We start from the raw sequence: 16,809 nt of genomic DNA, 5'->3' as shown, positions 1-16,809 counted from the left end.
ACATCCTTGCACATATCTCTCTAGGATAGTTAGAAGTAGAACGGGTGGGTCAGAGTGTGCGTGCGTGCGTGTGTGTGTGTGTGTGTGTGTGTGTGTACACGTATGCGTACACACACGTGCCCAAACCACCCTTTAAAAAGCCTGGCCCAAAGCACATTCCTTGCAGGGGCCAGAGCCCATAGTAAGTAGCAGGCTACAGGTGACAGTCCTTCTGCACTGTCCCCCACCTCTCCCACACACACAGAGATTGCTCTGCAGTGCTCTCCCAAGGTCGCCTGACGGAGCTCAAGTGGAACGAGAAGGAAAGGGCAGTAGAAAGCTGACAAGCACACCTTGTCGCCCATGCTGTGCTTCTGAGCTGAGCGCTGCTAATTCTGACCGGCCAGCAAGGTTCCTTAGTGCTGGCAGCAAGGCTGGCATAACCCAGACCAGAGCTGGGCACTGGCTAGTCCGTCTCTATCCACAAGATACTGGAGGCTTCCTGAGAAGATGGCCCTGGCCTCACACTGAGTCCCTCCCACGCCTCCGCTCAGTGAATGGTGATGGATTGCACTGCCAGACAGCGAGGGTTCACCGGGCTGGGATTCACAGCAACTCGCCACAATGTGTGTAGCTGGCATTTTCCTCTCCGCCTCGCACAAAGCCTCAGAGTGGGATTACTAAACGTCTACCTCGTGCACAGCACAGGTTTTAGGAACCGAGAATGAAGAATGCTCTAACAGGATGCAGTGTAGAAGGAGAAACAGGTAGAGAGATGGGTGTTTCCAACCTTCTCGGCAGGGTTACCCCCGGGGAACAGCCCACAGCATGACCTTAGTTCTCTTTTTCTGCCTTCCCACTCCACTCTGAGCTTCCTTCCGTCTAGAGAGCTGGCCCTGAGTGCTGTGGGTCGCTGGTCGGACTCCCTCTTTCCCACGAGGGACAGGCGCTGCCCAGGGGCACAGCACCCATCACACGAATGCAGGCTCCATGTACGTTGGCCGGCTGGTAGGGCGGCTAAAGGAAGCGCTAAGACAAAGCATTAGCACATGGGTTTTCCCGGCACAAAACCTTCACTTCCAACATTTTTCTACACTATTTTGATTGATTATAATTTTGAGATTGGACCTTAGCCAAAGTCCAACAGAATTAATCATAAAATAAGGAGCCCTGAAGGCTCACATATTTAAGTAGGCAGTGACTCTGAGTTTGGCTCACAACCTCGGGCGCAGCAGAGCACCTAGTACTATGTGGGCTGGCCCTGGCCACAGAAACGCAGCTCAGGCCCCAACCTTTGCTGCTTATGGTTTGACTCGAGGCAATTTCTAAACACTGGGTAACTTTCAAACCTTACCAGGGTAACTACTGGTAAGGAATGTGGCAGTACAGCCAGGTAAAGGCATCCAATCTTAAGTCCACCAGCCTTTTGCTGTTGCCAGATGAAAAGGTCTTAATCAGACCTTCTTTCATAAAAGAAAGCTTCCTCTACGCTGTGGTTGATGGCACAACAGGAGCCCAACTGCCACCTTACCTATCAGGAGCCCAGAAAATGCGCATGTGCTCCCTGCCTTCAGTCCAGCTCTGAGTGGATCCAAACCGTAGATTCACAGAGGTTTTTGCCCCAGGGAAACTCAAAAACAAACAAACAAGCCCATTCAGGGAGAGTCTCAGAGCACATCAGATGGATTAAAAGATCTCCGTAGACCTTCAGGAAACAAAGCTGTTGAAAACAGCTGTGCCCAAAGCTTTTGTTCAGAAACACATTTTTTAGCTAGCATATGTGTAAAAGGCCTCACATAACTGTCAAGTACTGTCTTTTTGGACACATATCTTTTGGGGATAAACACTTAGAATTGGTGACTCAAGGGGTGTATACTATGTTTAATATATACACCAAATCACCTCCTAAAAAGTCTTTACTAATGGATACTGGTCATACTGAGTGAATCCAGCTGTTTAGTTTCATAGATAAGGGAACCAAATCCCCACACATTCTTTCTCTCACAAAAGCTATGATCAGGAGAAATTATTACATAAAGACTATTTGATAAGACACCAAATTGATTACCTGGGTAATCAATTTGGTTACCAGCTGCAGCTGAGAATTCTGTTTCTGACCATGACAAAGTAATTGGCATTGGACTTGCCCTCCTACCCTAAAAAACTACAAAACTAGAGGAAACAGGAGACAGCCATTTTGGGCTTTGGAAAACAGGCTGCCTAGGACTGTGATTGTTGAGGGAAGGGAAACCCTGAGGTAAGCCACACATTCACTTTGCCTGGGAACAGTTTCCAAACCACGAAACGGGGGAAGGAGTGGCAGAGTGGGGCAGTCCTGTTCTGCTGAGGAGACGAGCGCCAAGTCTGGGGTTGCAGAAGAGGCAGGATTTGTGCAGGAGGGACTAGAGAAGACGGTAATGTAACATACATAATGTTCAATAGAAACATTTACTGTACACATGAATAAGCAAGAAAAGATGGCATGTAATCTGAGATAAAACCTGTCAATAAAACACATGCTGAAATGACTCATATTTTATAATTAGCAGACAAGGGCTGCCATAATAAATGTGCACTAGAATTACATCCAAGATCATCAAGAAAAAGATGGGAATAATGAATGAACAGATGGGAAATCTCAGCAAAGAATGTAAAGCATGAAAAAGGACCAAATGCAAATTCTAGACCTGAAAAGTACAATACCTAAGTGAAAAACAAAATTTATTGGATAGTTATCATATAAGATTGGATATTGTTTTTTAAAAAAGTGAGCTTGAAGACAAATCAATAAAGATTATCCAAACTGAAAAAAGAGAGGGGAAAGACTTTTTTTAAAAAACCACAGTCTCAAAGGTCTGAATATCAAATGGTCTAGCATACACATAACTGCAATCCCAGAAACAGAGGCAAAATGGAGCAGAAAAAATATTTGAAGAAATGCCTGCATTTCACCCAAAATTTGTATGTCAACATACAAATTCATGAAACTCAATGACCCCCAAGGAGGAAAAATATAATACAAAGAAAACCGCACCTGTGCACATCATAAACTGCTGAAAAACAAAATTAAAATAGAAAATATTCAGAGGAAAAATGACACACTACATACAAAGGAAGTACAATAAGAAAATGAGCTGACATTTCCCCTGAAACAACGAGGATTAAAAGACTTTTCATTAACAATTGTCACCCCAATAAATAAATTAAAATTAAAATTTTTTTAAAAAGACAATGTAATGACATCTGTAAGGTGCTGGGGAAAAAACTGTCAACTTAGAATTTGATATCCAGCAAAAATAAGAAGGAAATCAATCTGTAGATTTAAAGAAGGCGCTGGGAGGGGTCATCACTGGCAGACTTGTACAACAACACAGGCTGAGGGACATTCTTTAGGCTAAGGGGGGAACACTGCCAGGTGAAAACACTGATCGACAGGAAGAAATAAAGGGAACTCAGTATGGTTAATACGTGGGTAAACCGACCATTTTCTTTTAATTTCTTAAAAATAAGAACATCACACCATGGATGTGGTATGTAGAAATAAAATGCACGACAACGTTAGCAAAAAACCAGAGAGGCAAATGGAATTATACTCTTATAAAATTCTTCCGTTTTATATGAAGTTACAACGTAATGCTAAGTAGACTTTGTAAGTTAAAGCTGCATACTGAAATCTGTAGTGTAATCATTTAAAAAGCAAAAAGAAAACAAGTTAAAAGCCAATAGCAAGAATAAAGTGGAATACTAAACATTTGGTGAATGTTTCCTTCCTTTCAAAAGGAAATGGGAAAAGAGAAACTGGAATAAAAAAGATAAAGAACTAGCAGGATGGTAGGCCTAAATCCATTCACAGATAATCACATTAAATTTAAACAAACCTAACACTCCAATTAAAAGGCAGAAATTATCCGACTAGATAAAGCCAGTCCCAATTATATGGATACCTACAAAGATGCACTTGAAATTTACTCTCCCTCCCCTCCCCTCCCCTCCCCTCCCCTCCCCTCCCCTCCCCTCCCCTCCCCTCCCCTCCCCTTCTCTCTCTCTCTCACACACACACACCACAGGTTGAAAGTTTAAGCCTGAACAATGATTTATCTGCCAAACAGCAAGCTAAGAATGTTCATGAGGCTGTATTAATAATCAGATAGAGAAGATTTTTAAACAAGAATTACCAAATATAGAGAAGGACACTTCTTGGTGATAAAGGGTCAATTTATCATGGAAGACAAAATTATAAATACATAGGTACTTAATAACAGAGCTTTGAAATACACAAAGCCAAATCAGATAGTACTAAAAGGAGAAACAGATCAATCCATATCATACTTTGACAAAAAAAAAAAATTAGAAAGCATATATAAAAGATTGGAATAATACTACCAACCAACTAATCTAATATTGATAGCCCCCATAACCAACAACTCCAGAATACACATTCTTTTCAAGTGTGTGGAATGTTTAACAAGATAAATTACATGCTTGACCATAAAATAAGTCCCAATAAGTTTCAAAACACTGAAATCCTACAGAGCATGTTCCCTAAGCATAAAAAACTAAATTTTCAATCAATGAAAATGGTACTATGAAAAAAACGATCTCCAGAGAGTTAAAAATTAACTACACTTCTAAAAACCATAGTTTAAAGAATTCACCAAAAAAATATTTTAAACTAAATGAAAACTAAAATGTATCAAAATTTGTGGGCTGTAGCTAAAACCAAGCTCATGGAGTATTTACCTTAAACAAATGGTTTGGAAAAGAAGAAAGGTTTGAAATTGATGATCTAAGCTCAAAGTGAGTATAAGGAAGAAAATAATAAAGATCAGAGAAGAAAAACAGAGAAAATATCAACAGACAAAAGAAAAAATATCAACAAAGTGGAAAGTTGTTTTTGTGAAGAAATAAATATAATTCACAACCCCCTAGCAAATATGATTGAGGAAAAAAGGAGAGAAAATACAAATTTAAAATAACAGGAATGAAATGCTCTTTCACTACAATTCATACAGATGTTGAAAGAATATTATGAATAACTGTATGCCAATAAATTCAACAATTCAGGTGAAATGGACAGATTCCTTAAAAGACACAAATTACCAAAACTAATACAAAAAGAAATGGAAAAATCTGAACAGCCTGATACATGATAAAGAAATTAAATTATATGAAGCCCCTTCTATTAAGAAAACGCCAGGCCCGGAGGCCGGATGGCTCAGCTGGTTGGAGCCTGAGCTCTCAATAACAAGGTTGCTGGTTCAATTCCCACATGAGATGGTGGGCTGCGCCCCCTGCAACTAAAGATTGAAAACGGCAACTGGACTTGGAGCTGAGCTGCGCCCTCCACAACTAGATTGAAGGACAATGACTTGGAGCTGATGGGTCCTGGAGAAACACACTGTTCCCCAATAAAAAAATAATAAAATTAAAAAAAGAAAAAAAGAAAAAAAGAAAACGCCAGGCCCAGATGGTTTCAATGACAAATTCAAACATTTAAGAAAGAAACTGTACCAATCTTACCCTTTATTCTTTCGGGGTACTGAGGAGGGAACTCCTCCCAGCTTCCTTTACGACGCCCACATCCCTGAAACCAAAACCCAGCAAGAAAACTACAGAGCACTGTCCCTTAGAGGCACAGACACAGAGACTCACTACAAAAACTCACAGTAACCCCAGCAACATATAAAAACAGTATGCCACGGCTAAAGGTATGTACAAAGTGATACATCACGACTCTCAGAAATTCAAGCTGATCTAACATGTGCCGCCCCCTCCTCCCCCAAAAATGTAATTTACCACATTCATGGTGGGGGGCAAAGCAGAAAAACTGTATGATCACCTCAGTCGATGCAGAAACAGCATTTGACAGAATTCAACACCCTATGATGAGGCTAATTCTCAGCAAATTAGGAAAACTCCCTCCAATTAGGAAGAGGACTGACTATATTGAAAACGCCTACAAATCGGTAGCAGAAAGACAACTACCCTCCAAAGTAGGGGAAAGACTTCAACACTTTACTAGAAATAATATATGGTATGACATTATGTAATACAGGAATGTAATGTAATTATGGATGTAAGCACATGAAAGGTTCAACTCAGTTATCCGGAAACGAAAATTAAATCCACAATGAGAAACCATTACACGCCCATCGGGACAGCAAACATCAGAACGACTGGCTGCCGGGTGCTGCTGGGCATGTGGACCCACGAGGACGACGGGACCCTCCCCGCTGGCAGGGGAGGACGGGGTGCAGCCCCTCTGGAAAACTGCCGGGCAGTTTCTGACACAGCTGAACCCACACCTGCCCTTTGGCCCAGCGATTGCTCTCCTCGTGATGTATCTAAGCGACATGAAAACGTTTACGTCCACAAAGACTTGAGAATGTTCTCAGCGGCTTTATTCGTAAGAGCAAAGCCTTGACAGCCCAAACAGCTAACAAGAGGATGAACAATTACTGAATTATTTATGAAATACTCAGATCATCAAGTATTCCTCAGCAGTAAAAATAAGAGCGATTAACACACACAGTGATCCAGGTCAATCTCAAAAACACGATGCCGCCAGAAAGACGCGGGTGGAGGGAGCCCCTCCAGGCGGCTGTGCAGCTCCGCTCAGAGGGCAGGAAACGGGTCTGCGGTGACCCAGATCGGGACTTCAGTGGGCCAGGGCTCGAGGGCACGAGGCCGCATGCTGGGGAGACGGCACACATGTGTATTTTGTCAGAACTCACTGAACCGCACTTAGGACGTGTATTTCACTGCATCTTGACACAAAAACGGTTTTCAAAAAATAAATGCAATGGAAACTTCCTGGGGGGGGGGGTGGGGGGAGTCACAAGGATCTGCTGAGAATCAAAGGGCTGATTAGTTCAAAATCTTATTGTGTACAAAGATCACCCACATAAACCAATCAGTAAAGAAGGCGACCATACCTGTTAACTCTCCTCGGGCATTTCTCTGGCTTGATATCCAATTCATAGTGATAGATGTCAATTTTTGGAATGTCCATTTCAAAGAAGTTGGCTTGTAACTTGATTGTTCTCCCAGAGGTCCCGAAGTCGGGTCTCGGCGGAGGCTTGAAGGCATATCCTTGGATGGGGGGTGGCGGTGGGGCAGGAGGCGTGAGCACTGCAACAGCAAAGAGGTCACCATCACACAGGGAAAGAACCGGCTCTGCTCTAGAGCGAAGCATGGGGGGGGATCCAGCCTCCAGCCCCCGACCCACCCCTTCCCACCCGCCTTGTACTTCCATTCTCTCCTCCTCCACGTTCACAGTACAGTATGCCCTCCTGTCTCACTCCCTCAGTGGCATGTGACATGGTGCCATGCCCTCCTTTTTCCAACAGCCCCCTCCCTGGTCCTCCCCTGCTCTGCCCAGGTCCTTGGAATGTTGTACTTCCTCCCCAGCCCTCTTCCTTTCCTACTGAGGACTCACAGCCATTCACCCTCTGCACCCCCAGTTTACCTCCATCATGAGGCCGTGGTCTGCCCACTACCAAGGCCATCCTCACTGTTGTACCTGCTTTGCCCTCAGCCACCTTTCCTACCCCACCATGTGCCTCAGCGCTGGTCCCCACTTCATTCTGTGCAGCGAGTACAGAGCCTCCCAGCGGGGTGGTGTCAGCTTCCAGGCCCACCTCACCCATTCTCCACACTACAGGCCCGAGCGTCTGAGCCCCCATCCCAACTCCTTCGCGGCTCCCCGGCACCTGGCTCCAACATCCAGGCACACGTCAGTGTCCACAGCCCGGCTTCAGCCTCCTCCCAAAGCTCGCTGACCCCTGGACCTGAGACCCAGCCCGCACACGTCAGAGCCCCCACCGCACATGTCAGTCCTGCCCATGGATGAGGGGAGTCAAGAGCTCCACGCGCCTCCCATCTCCAGCTCACTTCATCCACATCTCCACATAAATGTGCAGCCGGTGCAATCGTCACCATTTGGCTGTTCCCCCCGTGGGACCACGAGCAGCTGGAGGGTCAAGGTGAGAGTGTGCCTGAGGGTCTGAGGGCACCTGACTCCTAGCAAGAGCCCAGGAACCTCTGCTCAACCCCCTCTGTTTATATTTAAGGAAGCTGGCATTCAGAAGGACGGCACCGCCTAAGTCACAAAGGAAGATCCAGAGTCAAGAAAGCCAAGCCTTCCTGACAGCAGTGCCAGCGCACCCCCTCCCACTCGCCCCGAGCACCGTGTCCCACGTGTGTGTCCGGCTTCCAGGGGCTTCCGACAGCTGTGCCTGGGTCCACACAGGCACTCAAACGTCCACAGTCTCTCTGGTCTCTGGAAACCACAATGCGACACCCCCTTCTCTGCCAAAGACCAATACCACACTTGTACAAAAGCGGTGTCTCAGCAGCACGCCCAATCTTTGCTGGGAGTCCATTCTACTAACTCGGCTCTCACCACACTCGCCATATACAAATTCTGTTCTCTTCCTTTGCACGTGGGAGTTTGGGAAGACGGGGCCGTGAGAATTATCAGCAAAGCGGACATGGGGTGGGACCAAATGTAATTGAAGGGACCCAAATCGTGAACGTGTTCCACTCTCCTTCGTTACCATCTAAATCATTAATTTAATCGGGTGTCTCTCTGTCTTTTTTTTCCCATAGACTAGTAGAAAGAAACTTCGTCCCAAATAAAATTTTCAGTAATTCCATTAGTACAATTCAAAATGTGCTTTTAGGGGGGAAAATTAAATATTTTTCCAATAACAGAATACTTCTAATTTTTGCTCAAATGTCTGTTTCAAAAAAAAATTCTCATTAAATAAAAATTCCATGTACTTCAATCCCTATCGACATTCACTGGAAACAAAAGTACTCTACTAAAAATAATATAAACTGTGCTTACTGTATTTCTGACCTAGAAAAACTCAAGAGTCCTTGAATTACTTGTTTATTATTTTTTTCTATGAAAAAACGGACATGCGTTAAAGGTATTAATCTCACTGGGTTCTACCATCTGGAAACCTTCAGGCCTCTCTTCACCAAGCGACTGTGACTTCACAACATTCCATCCCTTCCACAAGCACGCTCGTGTGCCCCGTACATGCTCAGTCGTGTGCCAGGGACCAAGGAGACGAAAATACACAGTGTTCCCAAGCAGCTCACCTGTCACTTCCAAGGAGAGTGTCTGAGCGCAAGCCTCGGAACGGATCAGGCGCGCTTACAGCAGGCCACCGTGATCCTTTGCACAAGGGACCGTGACCATGCCTAGGAGTGGACCCCACTGTCCAGCCCCTCCGGCTCGCTCCCTGAGGACGGATGCAGCCTCTCGGTGCCCTGCCCTGAGTATCCCTGCTCTCAGGTAGATGCCTCCTTTCTAGGAGGGGAAATCTTGTGAATGTAGGAACACAGTTAGACTACAGGAAGTTACATCTGCATCCCCAAAAGTGTCCAGCGCGGAGCCACAGAAATCTGGCCTCTACGGTCAGCGGCAGGAACGGGAGCCCTACCTGCATTGAAGGGCTTCCTGAGTTGCAAAGTGCTTCTGTATGTTTCTGATTGTGACTGACAGCTACGGGTTGAAGCTGTCGCCTTGGAGAAGTGAAGCCGCCCTCGACTCAGACAGACAGAGCCGACCGTGGTACCCAGCTCCCTCCCGCCCCATCGCCAGCTGCCATCCCCAACCAACCACGGATGGTTTCACCTTACTTAAATTAAACCTGACCAACTGGCACAAGTTTGGCCTGGGGCCCATGTCTCAGCTTGAGCCTATTTTCCTGTTTTCTCCAACACCTATTACTTCTACAGAATTTGCCATGGGAAACGAGGAAAGCTGTCCACCAGTTTGTTACTAACCTGCATTAACAAGAGCCATGTGAAAACTGCAACAGTAGCGCATTCATAAAATACATAATTTCACAAGGTATCTCTTCCTTGCTTCTCGCTTTTAATAATGACAATACTGACAGTTCGCGGGAAGGCACATGGGACACAAAGTCACATGGGACACAAAGTCACGATTTAAAGTTGTAACAGTTTTCCATGCTGTTGGAGAGAGCAGGGAGAGACCCGCTTTATACCTTTGGGAAGGACTCTCCTGCTGAAGAATATGAAAACTGCGAGGCCTCAGTCCTCAGAGATCTTACGTCTATTCTTATAATTCACAGGGAGTCCCAAGCGTACAGTGCCAGAGAAAGCAGGAGTCACAAACAAAACACTGGGGAGGACCTCGTACTTCGGGAGGTGCCCAGAAGTCCGCGCGCGCGAGAAAGGCATGAAGCGGGAGGGGCGGTGCACTGCAGTGCTGGCCCACGGCAATGCATCAAGATGGAAACCAAACGCCGCACGAGGCCCACAGAACAGTGAGTGGGCACACGTGCCTTCATCACGCCGGACGCACATGGCCTGAGAACTATAGCAGCCCCGTACCCGCGGGGCCGTTCCAAGACCCCCAGCGGACGCCTGAACCGAGTGGAGTACTGAACCCTGTAGGTACACTCTGGTTTTTACACACGCACACACATCCCTGTTCATTTAAGGGAAGCACTCTATGCTTCTCTGTGACATCTCCAAATTGCCAGCATCAGTATTCCTGTGCTTTGGGGCCACAAGCACTGTGACACCGTGACAATCAATCTGAAAACCGGGATGGCTACTAAGTGACTAATGGGCGGCTATGGGGCGGGTCGTGTCTACAGCATGGAGACGCTGGACAGAGGGATGAGTCACGTCCAGGGCCGGATGGAGAGGGCTGGCACGGCATTTCAGCAGGCTACTCAGAAATGACACGCAATCCAAAATGTATGAATTGTTTCTGGAATTTTCCATTCCATATCGTTGGACCTTGATTGACCCTGGGTAAGGAGGGGGACTACTGTAATTCCAATATCACCTGAAGATTCGCTCTCCACGGGCTCCTTCCCACAGCCCATTTCCCTTCCCTGGTCCTGCGGGTTGAGCTGAAAAGCTGAGAGCAGACATGCCATGGGGCAGCCATCAGAGGGGAGAGGGAGGAGAGGAGGACTCAAGCCAGGTGAGCCCACCGGCCCGGTGAATGGTGGGAACGTGTGCTCCTGAGATGCCTGGTCCCCGATGCCCCAGAGCATGAGCCCCTGGCCAACCTCCTTCACCGCGGGCTCCCAGCAGCGGGTGCCATCAACCTCTGTTGAATAAATGAAAGCCTGAGTAGCAACCGCCTGAAAGGAGGTGGCACCTGGGGAAACCTTCACCTAGGAGACGCGACTGCCACTGAGCTGACGTTAAGTGGCCATGGCTCTGGTCGGCTGCTCAGTGGGGACCTCGCCCCAAATCCCTACCCTGCACCGAGGGCTCTGCTGGTCTGCCAGCTGCCCGGGCTGGGTCAGGCGCGTTCCCCAACCTTCAAGGCGAAATGCAGGCTCTTCCTTCTTCTGACAAGGACCCCCCACCCCAGCCCGTGTCCCACCCTCACACGCTGACCACAGCCGCAGGCAGTTCTCATCTGGCAATGAATCCATTAGTTTTGTTTTTGAATGGATTTCCTGTTGCTTCTGTAAATGTGAGTCCTGCCTCTGTGTGAGGTGGGGGTGGGGGCGCAAAACCCTTAGAAAATAGGGAGGCAAATCGTTTTCCATGCAGGAGCACTGGATGGTCGCAGCGGAGGGGGCCCTCGGCTGTGCTGAGGGGGGACGACGCATCCGGGCGGGACACACCCGTCAGTCTGTCCCGCCTGGTTAGGTGAGCTCTGAGGCTGGGGTTCCTGGGCCCCAGAGGCCAGCTTGGGGTCAGGCCAAAGCAGCGTGCTGGCCGGAATGCAGACAACTCGACACACGTGTTAAAAAAAAAAAATCCCAATTTTAGAGCCACTTCTTAATCAGTGAAAGGGAACGACAGTGAATGAATAATCAACTTCCCGTATGAGTAACAGGGTCACAACAACCAGAAAGTTTCGGTGTTTTTAACAGAGGCCTTGGGAAGCAAGCTCATCATTACTGGTCCTCCTGAAGAAACCCGCCCCACGTGGCTGGGTTGTGACGACTTTCCGAGGAAGGTCTTGGAGCAGGGCTGTGTGACACCTGCCCCCATGCACGATCTCTCAGCCGCCCCCCCAATGAAAAAAAGAGGGCAGCCCCCTTGCAGAGTGGAACTCTCGTCCCAGCCCTCCCTCCAACTCAGAGATGGTCACAAGGGAGGAGCTGGCACACAGGATAAGAAACCCGGGGACCAGAAGAGGGGGTCCCCAACCCTGGGTGGGGGTGGGAGGTGCAGCGACAATCCAGCGCCCATTGGGACAGTCCTGCATGATGGCACAGTGCAGACACGCTGCTAACACCTGTCTCTGGGGACTTTCGCTTATATCTGACTCAGTTCAGGATGGTAGGGGCAAAAGAGACCCAACCGCACAGTAAGACAGGGAGGGGGAGGCGGAGAGCCAGGCTGGCAGGTCGGGGGGGCCCAGAGAGGAATGTGACAGACGCTGGGCTATTCCCACAGCTGGGCCACCCAAGCGCTCCCAGGTCGGCCTGGAGACATGAGAAGCGAGAAGGGCCGCAGCCGCTGGCCGCAGCCGCTGGCCGCACCCCACCCGCGAAGCCGGCCCCCGACAGGCGCAGGGCACTGGCCAACCGGGCACGCTGCAGGTGGGCATGGGCAGGCCAGTCCGGGCCCACTGTGGGGTCTCCCGGGCCCCTGATCAGAACACCTGGACCCTACAGTGAAGTGTGTGATTCAGGATACGGACGAAACGTCAGAACCACACAACCACCTTTCTCTCTGCCTCCTGGATCCGACATCACATAACCGCTCCTCGGAGACCGTTTACTGTCCGGCCCAGAACCCAAGCAGGAGCAGGGCCCGGTCTCCGTCTCCCAGGGGACGGGGGCACAGCAACGCCAGTGGGCCGCACAGCGAACAACTCCTCCAAGAGAAGGCAGTTTGCTGCCCTCCAGAAAAGCTCGTGCACAGCTTCTCGTTAAGGATGAGCCTGTGGGTGGGGCCGACCTGGACGCTCCTCACCTGCCTCCTAAAGCGGCACCTGGGGGCAACACGTCCCCAATGAAGGCACCTCTCTCATCATCAAAACACACACTTATTACAGAAGACACAAAATACAGAGAAAATACAAATGCCACCTGCAGCACCACTGCTCAGTGATAATCTGTTAAAACGTCAGTCTTTTTCCACACACACGTGTGATGTGTGCCCACCTGCTACCGCGGGGTTATGTGTTTGTACACCTGCCCCCGTCCCCAAACACGACATTATGCACATACAACGCTCTCAGAATGTATCACCGATGACGCCATTTACTTGTTCACTCATCTGCTGATGACATTTCAGTGGCTTCCAAATTCTCACTTAAAAAAAAAAAAAAATCAATGCTATTCTGAAGACCTGAGTGCGAACGGGAATCTCTACTTTCATCCAAGGAGGGTACGTCACAGGACCAGGCGGACGCGCTCAGCGCACACGGGTGGGCCAGGGGCCTCCACGGTCTGCCCGGCGGCCCTGCCTAGGCGCCTTCTTCCCATCCTTCCCACCCTGCACACAGGAAGCCCACAGCCCTAAGGCTCCATGTCTGCCCCTGCGGGGGGTGGGCTCAGACCAAGGACTGGCTGCCCGATGGGGTCGCTAAGTCTGAGTGACCGAGTCGCAGGCACTGGCCCAGGCCCTGCAGACCCTGCCCCCGGGGGAGAGGCAGCGGCCACATGCACAGGCACAGCGGGCGGGGCCTGCGCGACCCCTGGCTCGTGGCCTGTCTCGTCCTCCTCCTGTCACCCTGCCCAGCAGGTCACCGGCCTCCTGGCCACCACAGGCCAGCATTTCAAAGCTCAACTTGGGGACCCACCTCCCCTGGTTCCCCCACACAGCAAACCACGCCTTGGGGTGTCCCCGGGTTCCCTCGATCACCACACTGGGTTTCAGTCACCTGCCCAGGGCCTAGGTGACCACACAAGGTGAGTCCTTTCAGGGCAGGGACTATCCCTGCACCCCTTGTTCCCACCTTAGCCAGGAGCCACCCAGGTGCCCCGGGAACTGAAAGGTGCCACATGCGGGAGACCAAGGCCCACAGTAATGAGGTGCTGCTCCCCACTTCTCAGCCTGCCTTGCACCCCCACTCCCACTCCTTTCTGGACTGGTCTCACCAGGTTCTGTGACTGTCTCTCTTTTCTGAGGTCCTGACCTCCCCTGAGGAGCCGGTGAACTCAAAGGCCCGTCTCCCTCAGGATGGAACACACACATACACACACACACGTACACACACGCACACACTGACACACACTCACACACACTGACACACACTCACACACACGCACACCCCTGGCGTGTAAATCGGGACTTCATGGTGTTGCCACGACAGTGGTCTCCTCCCCGGCCCCCGTCCTGCCCGCTCTGCTGTGGCCTTCAACAGGGCAGCTTCCTGAGGCACAGGTCTGGTCGCTGGGTGTCCCAGAACCAGTCCTGATCAGGCCGAGCGCCCTGCCCAGCACCTGAAGACCAGAGAAGCCCACCCCTGGGGGTGGGGGGTCAGCCCCACGCCCCCGAGGCAGGAGGACCCGCACGCACAGCTCAGGGGCCTGGGAGCCTGGCTCAGCCTCTCAGGGAAAGGCAGCACTCCCTTCCATTACGAACAGGGACAAGAAACACAGCAGCATCTGCCACACCCGTGACCCGGGGTACACACGGGGACTCTCGTGTCACAGGGCAGCCAATCATATTTATCAGACCTCTGCTGTCCTTGTTACTGGATGGGATAAAGTGTCCCGTTATCACTGGGTCACACATTCGTCTGGGTTTCTGATAACGGTATTTGAACATGACCAGGCTCCTTTGTCATCCTGTGTGTTTTGTCTTGTGCCTTGAAAAACATTATTATGGGTTCCATCCATAAGCTTCACCCGACTGATAACGGGCTCCATGACCCCACACGCTGCTCTACGAGGACTGAGTGGCCTCCTCTCTGCACCGAGAAGATGGAGTCTCGGCTTCTGTCAACGTCACAAAACCTTCCTGGTTCCTGTGGCGGAGGGACAGGCGTGTCCACAGAGGGACAGCCCTGCACACAGCACCACGCCTGGCAGGGCCCGCTGTCCGGGCTTTCTGTCACCATGGCTGCCCCACCAGCACCCATCCCTGTGAGCTCACGATGTACCGGCTGCCATGACAACCAGCTCTCCAGGCTCATCACACAGACGGCCTACCCCGCAGGGCTCAGAGTCAGGATTCAGAACCCAGACATCCCGATACGGCCTGACGGCATTGCCTTGCGTGCAAAACGTTCCAGCACCACAGGAAGAAAGGAGCGGTCGCTGGGCAGGTTTACCTGCTGCCCAGTGTGGAGAGCAAGCTTCCGGGGCCAGCAGGCAGACAAGCACCTCTCTTCAGAGAACCTCTTCCTTTCTGTTAGTCTCTAAACACTGAAGCACATGGAACTGCATTTTAAAAAACTGCATGACACATCGGGCCAGGCACACAGAGGTGGAATCTAACGGCTAACAGGTGGACGACAGCTCACTGCAGCCTCGGTCCCCACCCCCCCACCCAGCCTTTTCCTGCAACTTCCATCGCGTGTCTGCATGCGACAAGCACAAACGCCCGCTCACACTATCAGGCCAAGGACAGCAGGCTTGACTACAGATGACATGTGCTGTGCACTAAATCACAGGATTGGGAGCCGGAAGTCACCCTGGAAACCAGGGAGGGGGTGCAGTGGGGGGAGAGCAACTCGCCCTTCCCCCTCCAACCTGCTGTGAGTCATGGGCTGTGAGCCTGGCTGTAGGCGGGTCCTGGGGACACCGCGCCAATGAGACAGGTCTGGGGGGCTCGGTGTAGGGGAGAGGTAAGCACCCAGACTTCCCAGAAGGGCACAGCTCTTCCTGTCACCGCCCCCACACCCAAATGCTCCTTCCAGCACGTCTCATTATGAGTTACACGACCTTCAAAACCAACGAGAGTTGCGCGACTGTTCAGTCCAGCGTGACTTAAATGTTCCTTAAGAAAAATCGGAACGACAGGCTCACTGAATGAACGCACAGCCTGGCTCTGGTCAGTGGCGAGGGATCCCAAAGGCTCAGTCTCCGTGTGCTGTAACCTGAGCTGTGCCCCAGCCTTGCTGTGCGTGTGGGGGGGGCACGAGGCCGTCCTGTAGGACGTGAGCCCAACCCCCAGCGCCCAGGTCTCAGTGGGACCGGGACAGAGATCTGCCACCAAACCCGAGGCCGTCACACTCTCAGCCCTCAACATGGGCGGGCGCGTGTAGTCAGAGCCTTGGAGCCTCCGTTTTCTGTCTAGAACCGTTCCTATTACATGGGGCATCAGCCGGAAAGTCTGAAGGCAAAGCCAGTGACCAAAACAGCTCACAGCCGCTCACCCTCCACGCTGCACCCCACACCGAGCCGGGTATGGACGCCCGGGTATATGGTTCTGCGTGCTCCTGTGAGGAGGAAATGGACATGTTGGGGTCGAGTGATGGGTCAGGGTCCCTTGGCCAGGCAGAGGTCTGTGTCTCCCGCACCGGCTTTCACCGCATGCTAGACGGGGACGGAGTCTGGTGGCTCCCCAAGCGCAGACCAGAAAGCAGACGCTGTGGGACGAGCGCGGTCCCACTAACACCAGGACAGAAGATGCCCCTCGCCGGAACCACCTGTTGCCTCCACAGGCAGGTGTCCACAGGCATATGGTCACCGAGTTGGCTGAACCACATTCAACACACCCTAGCAGCCTTTTTGAAGACACGAACGGAGGCCTTCTCGGAAAAAGGAAGACTGCCGCCAGGAACATCTGCTCTGTCAGCTGGAGATAAAAATGAAACAACTACGCACTGTCTGCAGAACCACAGCGTCCGACCCGGGCAGCACACCAGCCAACTGTGAGCAAAGAAAACCAAAGCGAACGTCACCAAGCCCC

At 50.5% G+C, this 16,809-nt stretch overlaps 1 protein-coding gene across 3 annotated transcripts in view; it reads right to left on the bottom strand.

Annotated features, from left to right (window-relative positions):
• AGO2 (argonaute RISC catalytic component 2) overlaps window positions 1-16,809 on the bottom strand; it is an 86,617-nt gene that overhangs the window by 37,693 nt on the left and 32,115 nt on the right. For all 3 annotated transcript variants that reach the window (XM_081071258.1, XM_081071257.1, XM_081071259.1), the window contains exon 2: window positions 6,915-7,110. In XM_081071258.1, the coding sequence (XP_080927384.1) occupies window positions 6,915-7,110 (196 nt within the window). The remainder of the gene's footprint in view (window positions 1-6,914; window positions 7,111-16,809) is intronic.

This window comes from Rhinolophus hipposideros (assembly GCF_964194185.1).
Source record: "Rhinolophus hipposideros genome assembly, chromosome: 13".
Classification (NCBI taxonomy): domain Eukaryota; kingdom Metazoa; phylum Chordata; class Mammalia; order Chiroptera; family Rhinolophidae; genus Rhinolophus; species Rhinolophus hipposideros.
This window is presented reverse-complemented; position numbering and strand designations above follow the sequence as displayed.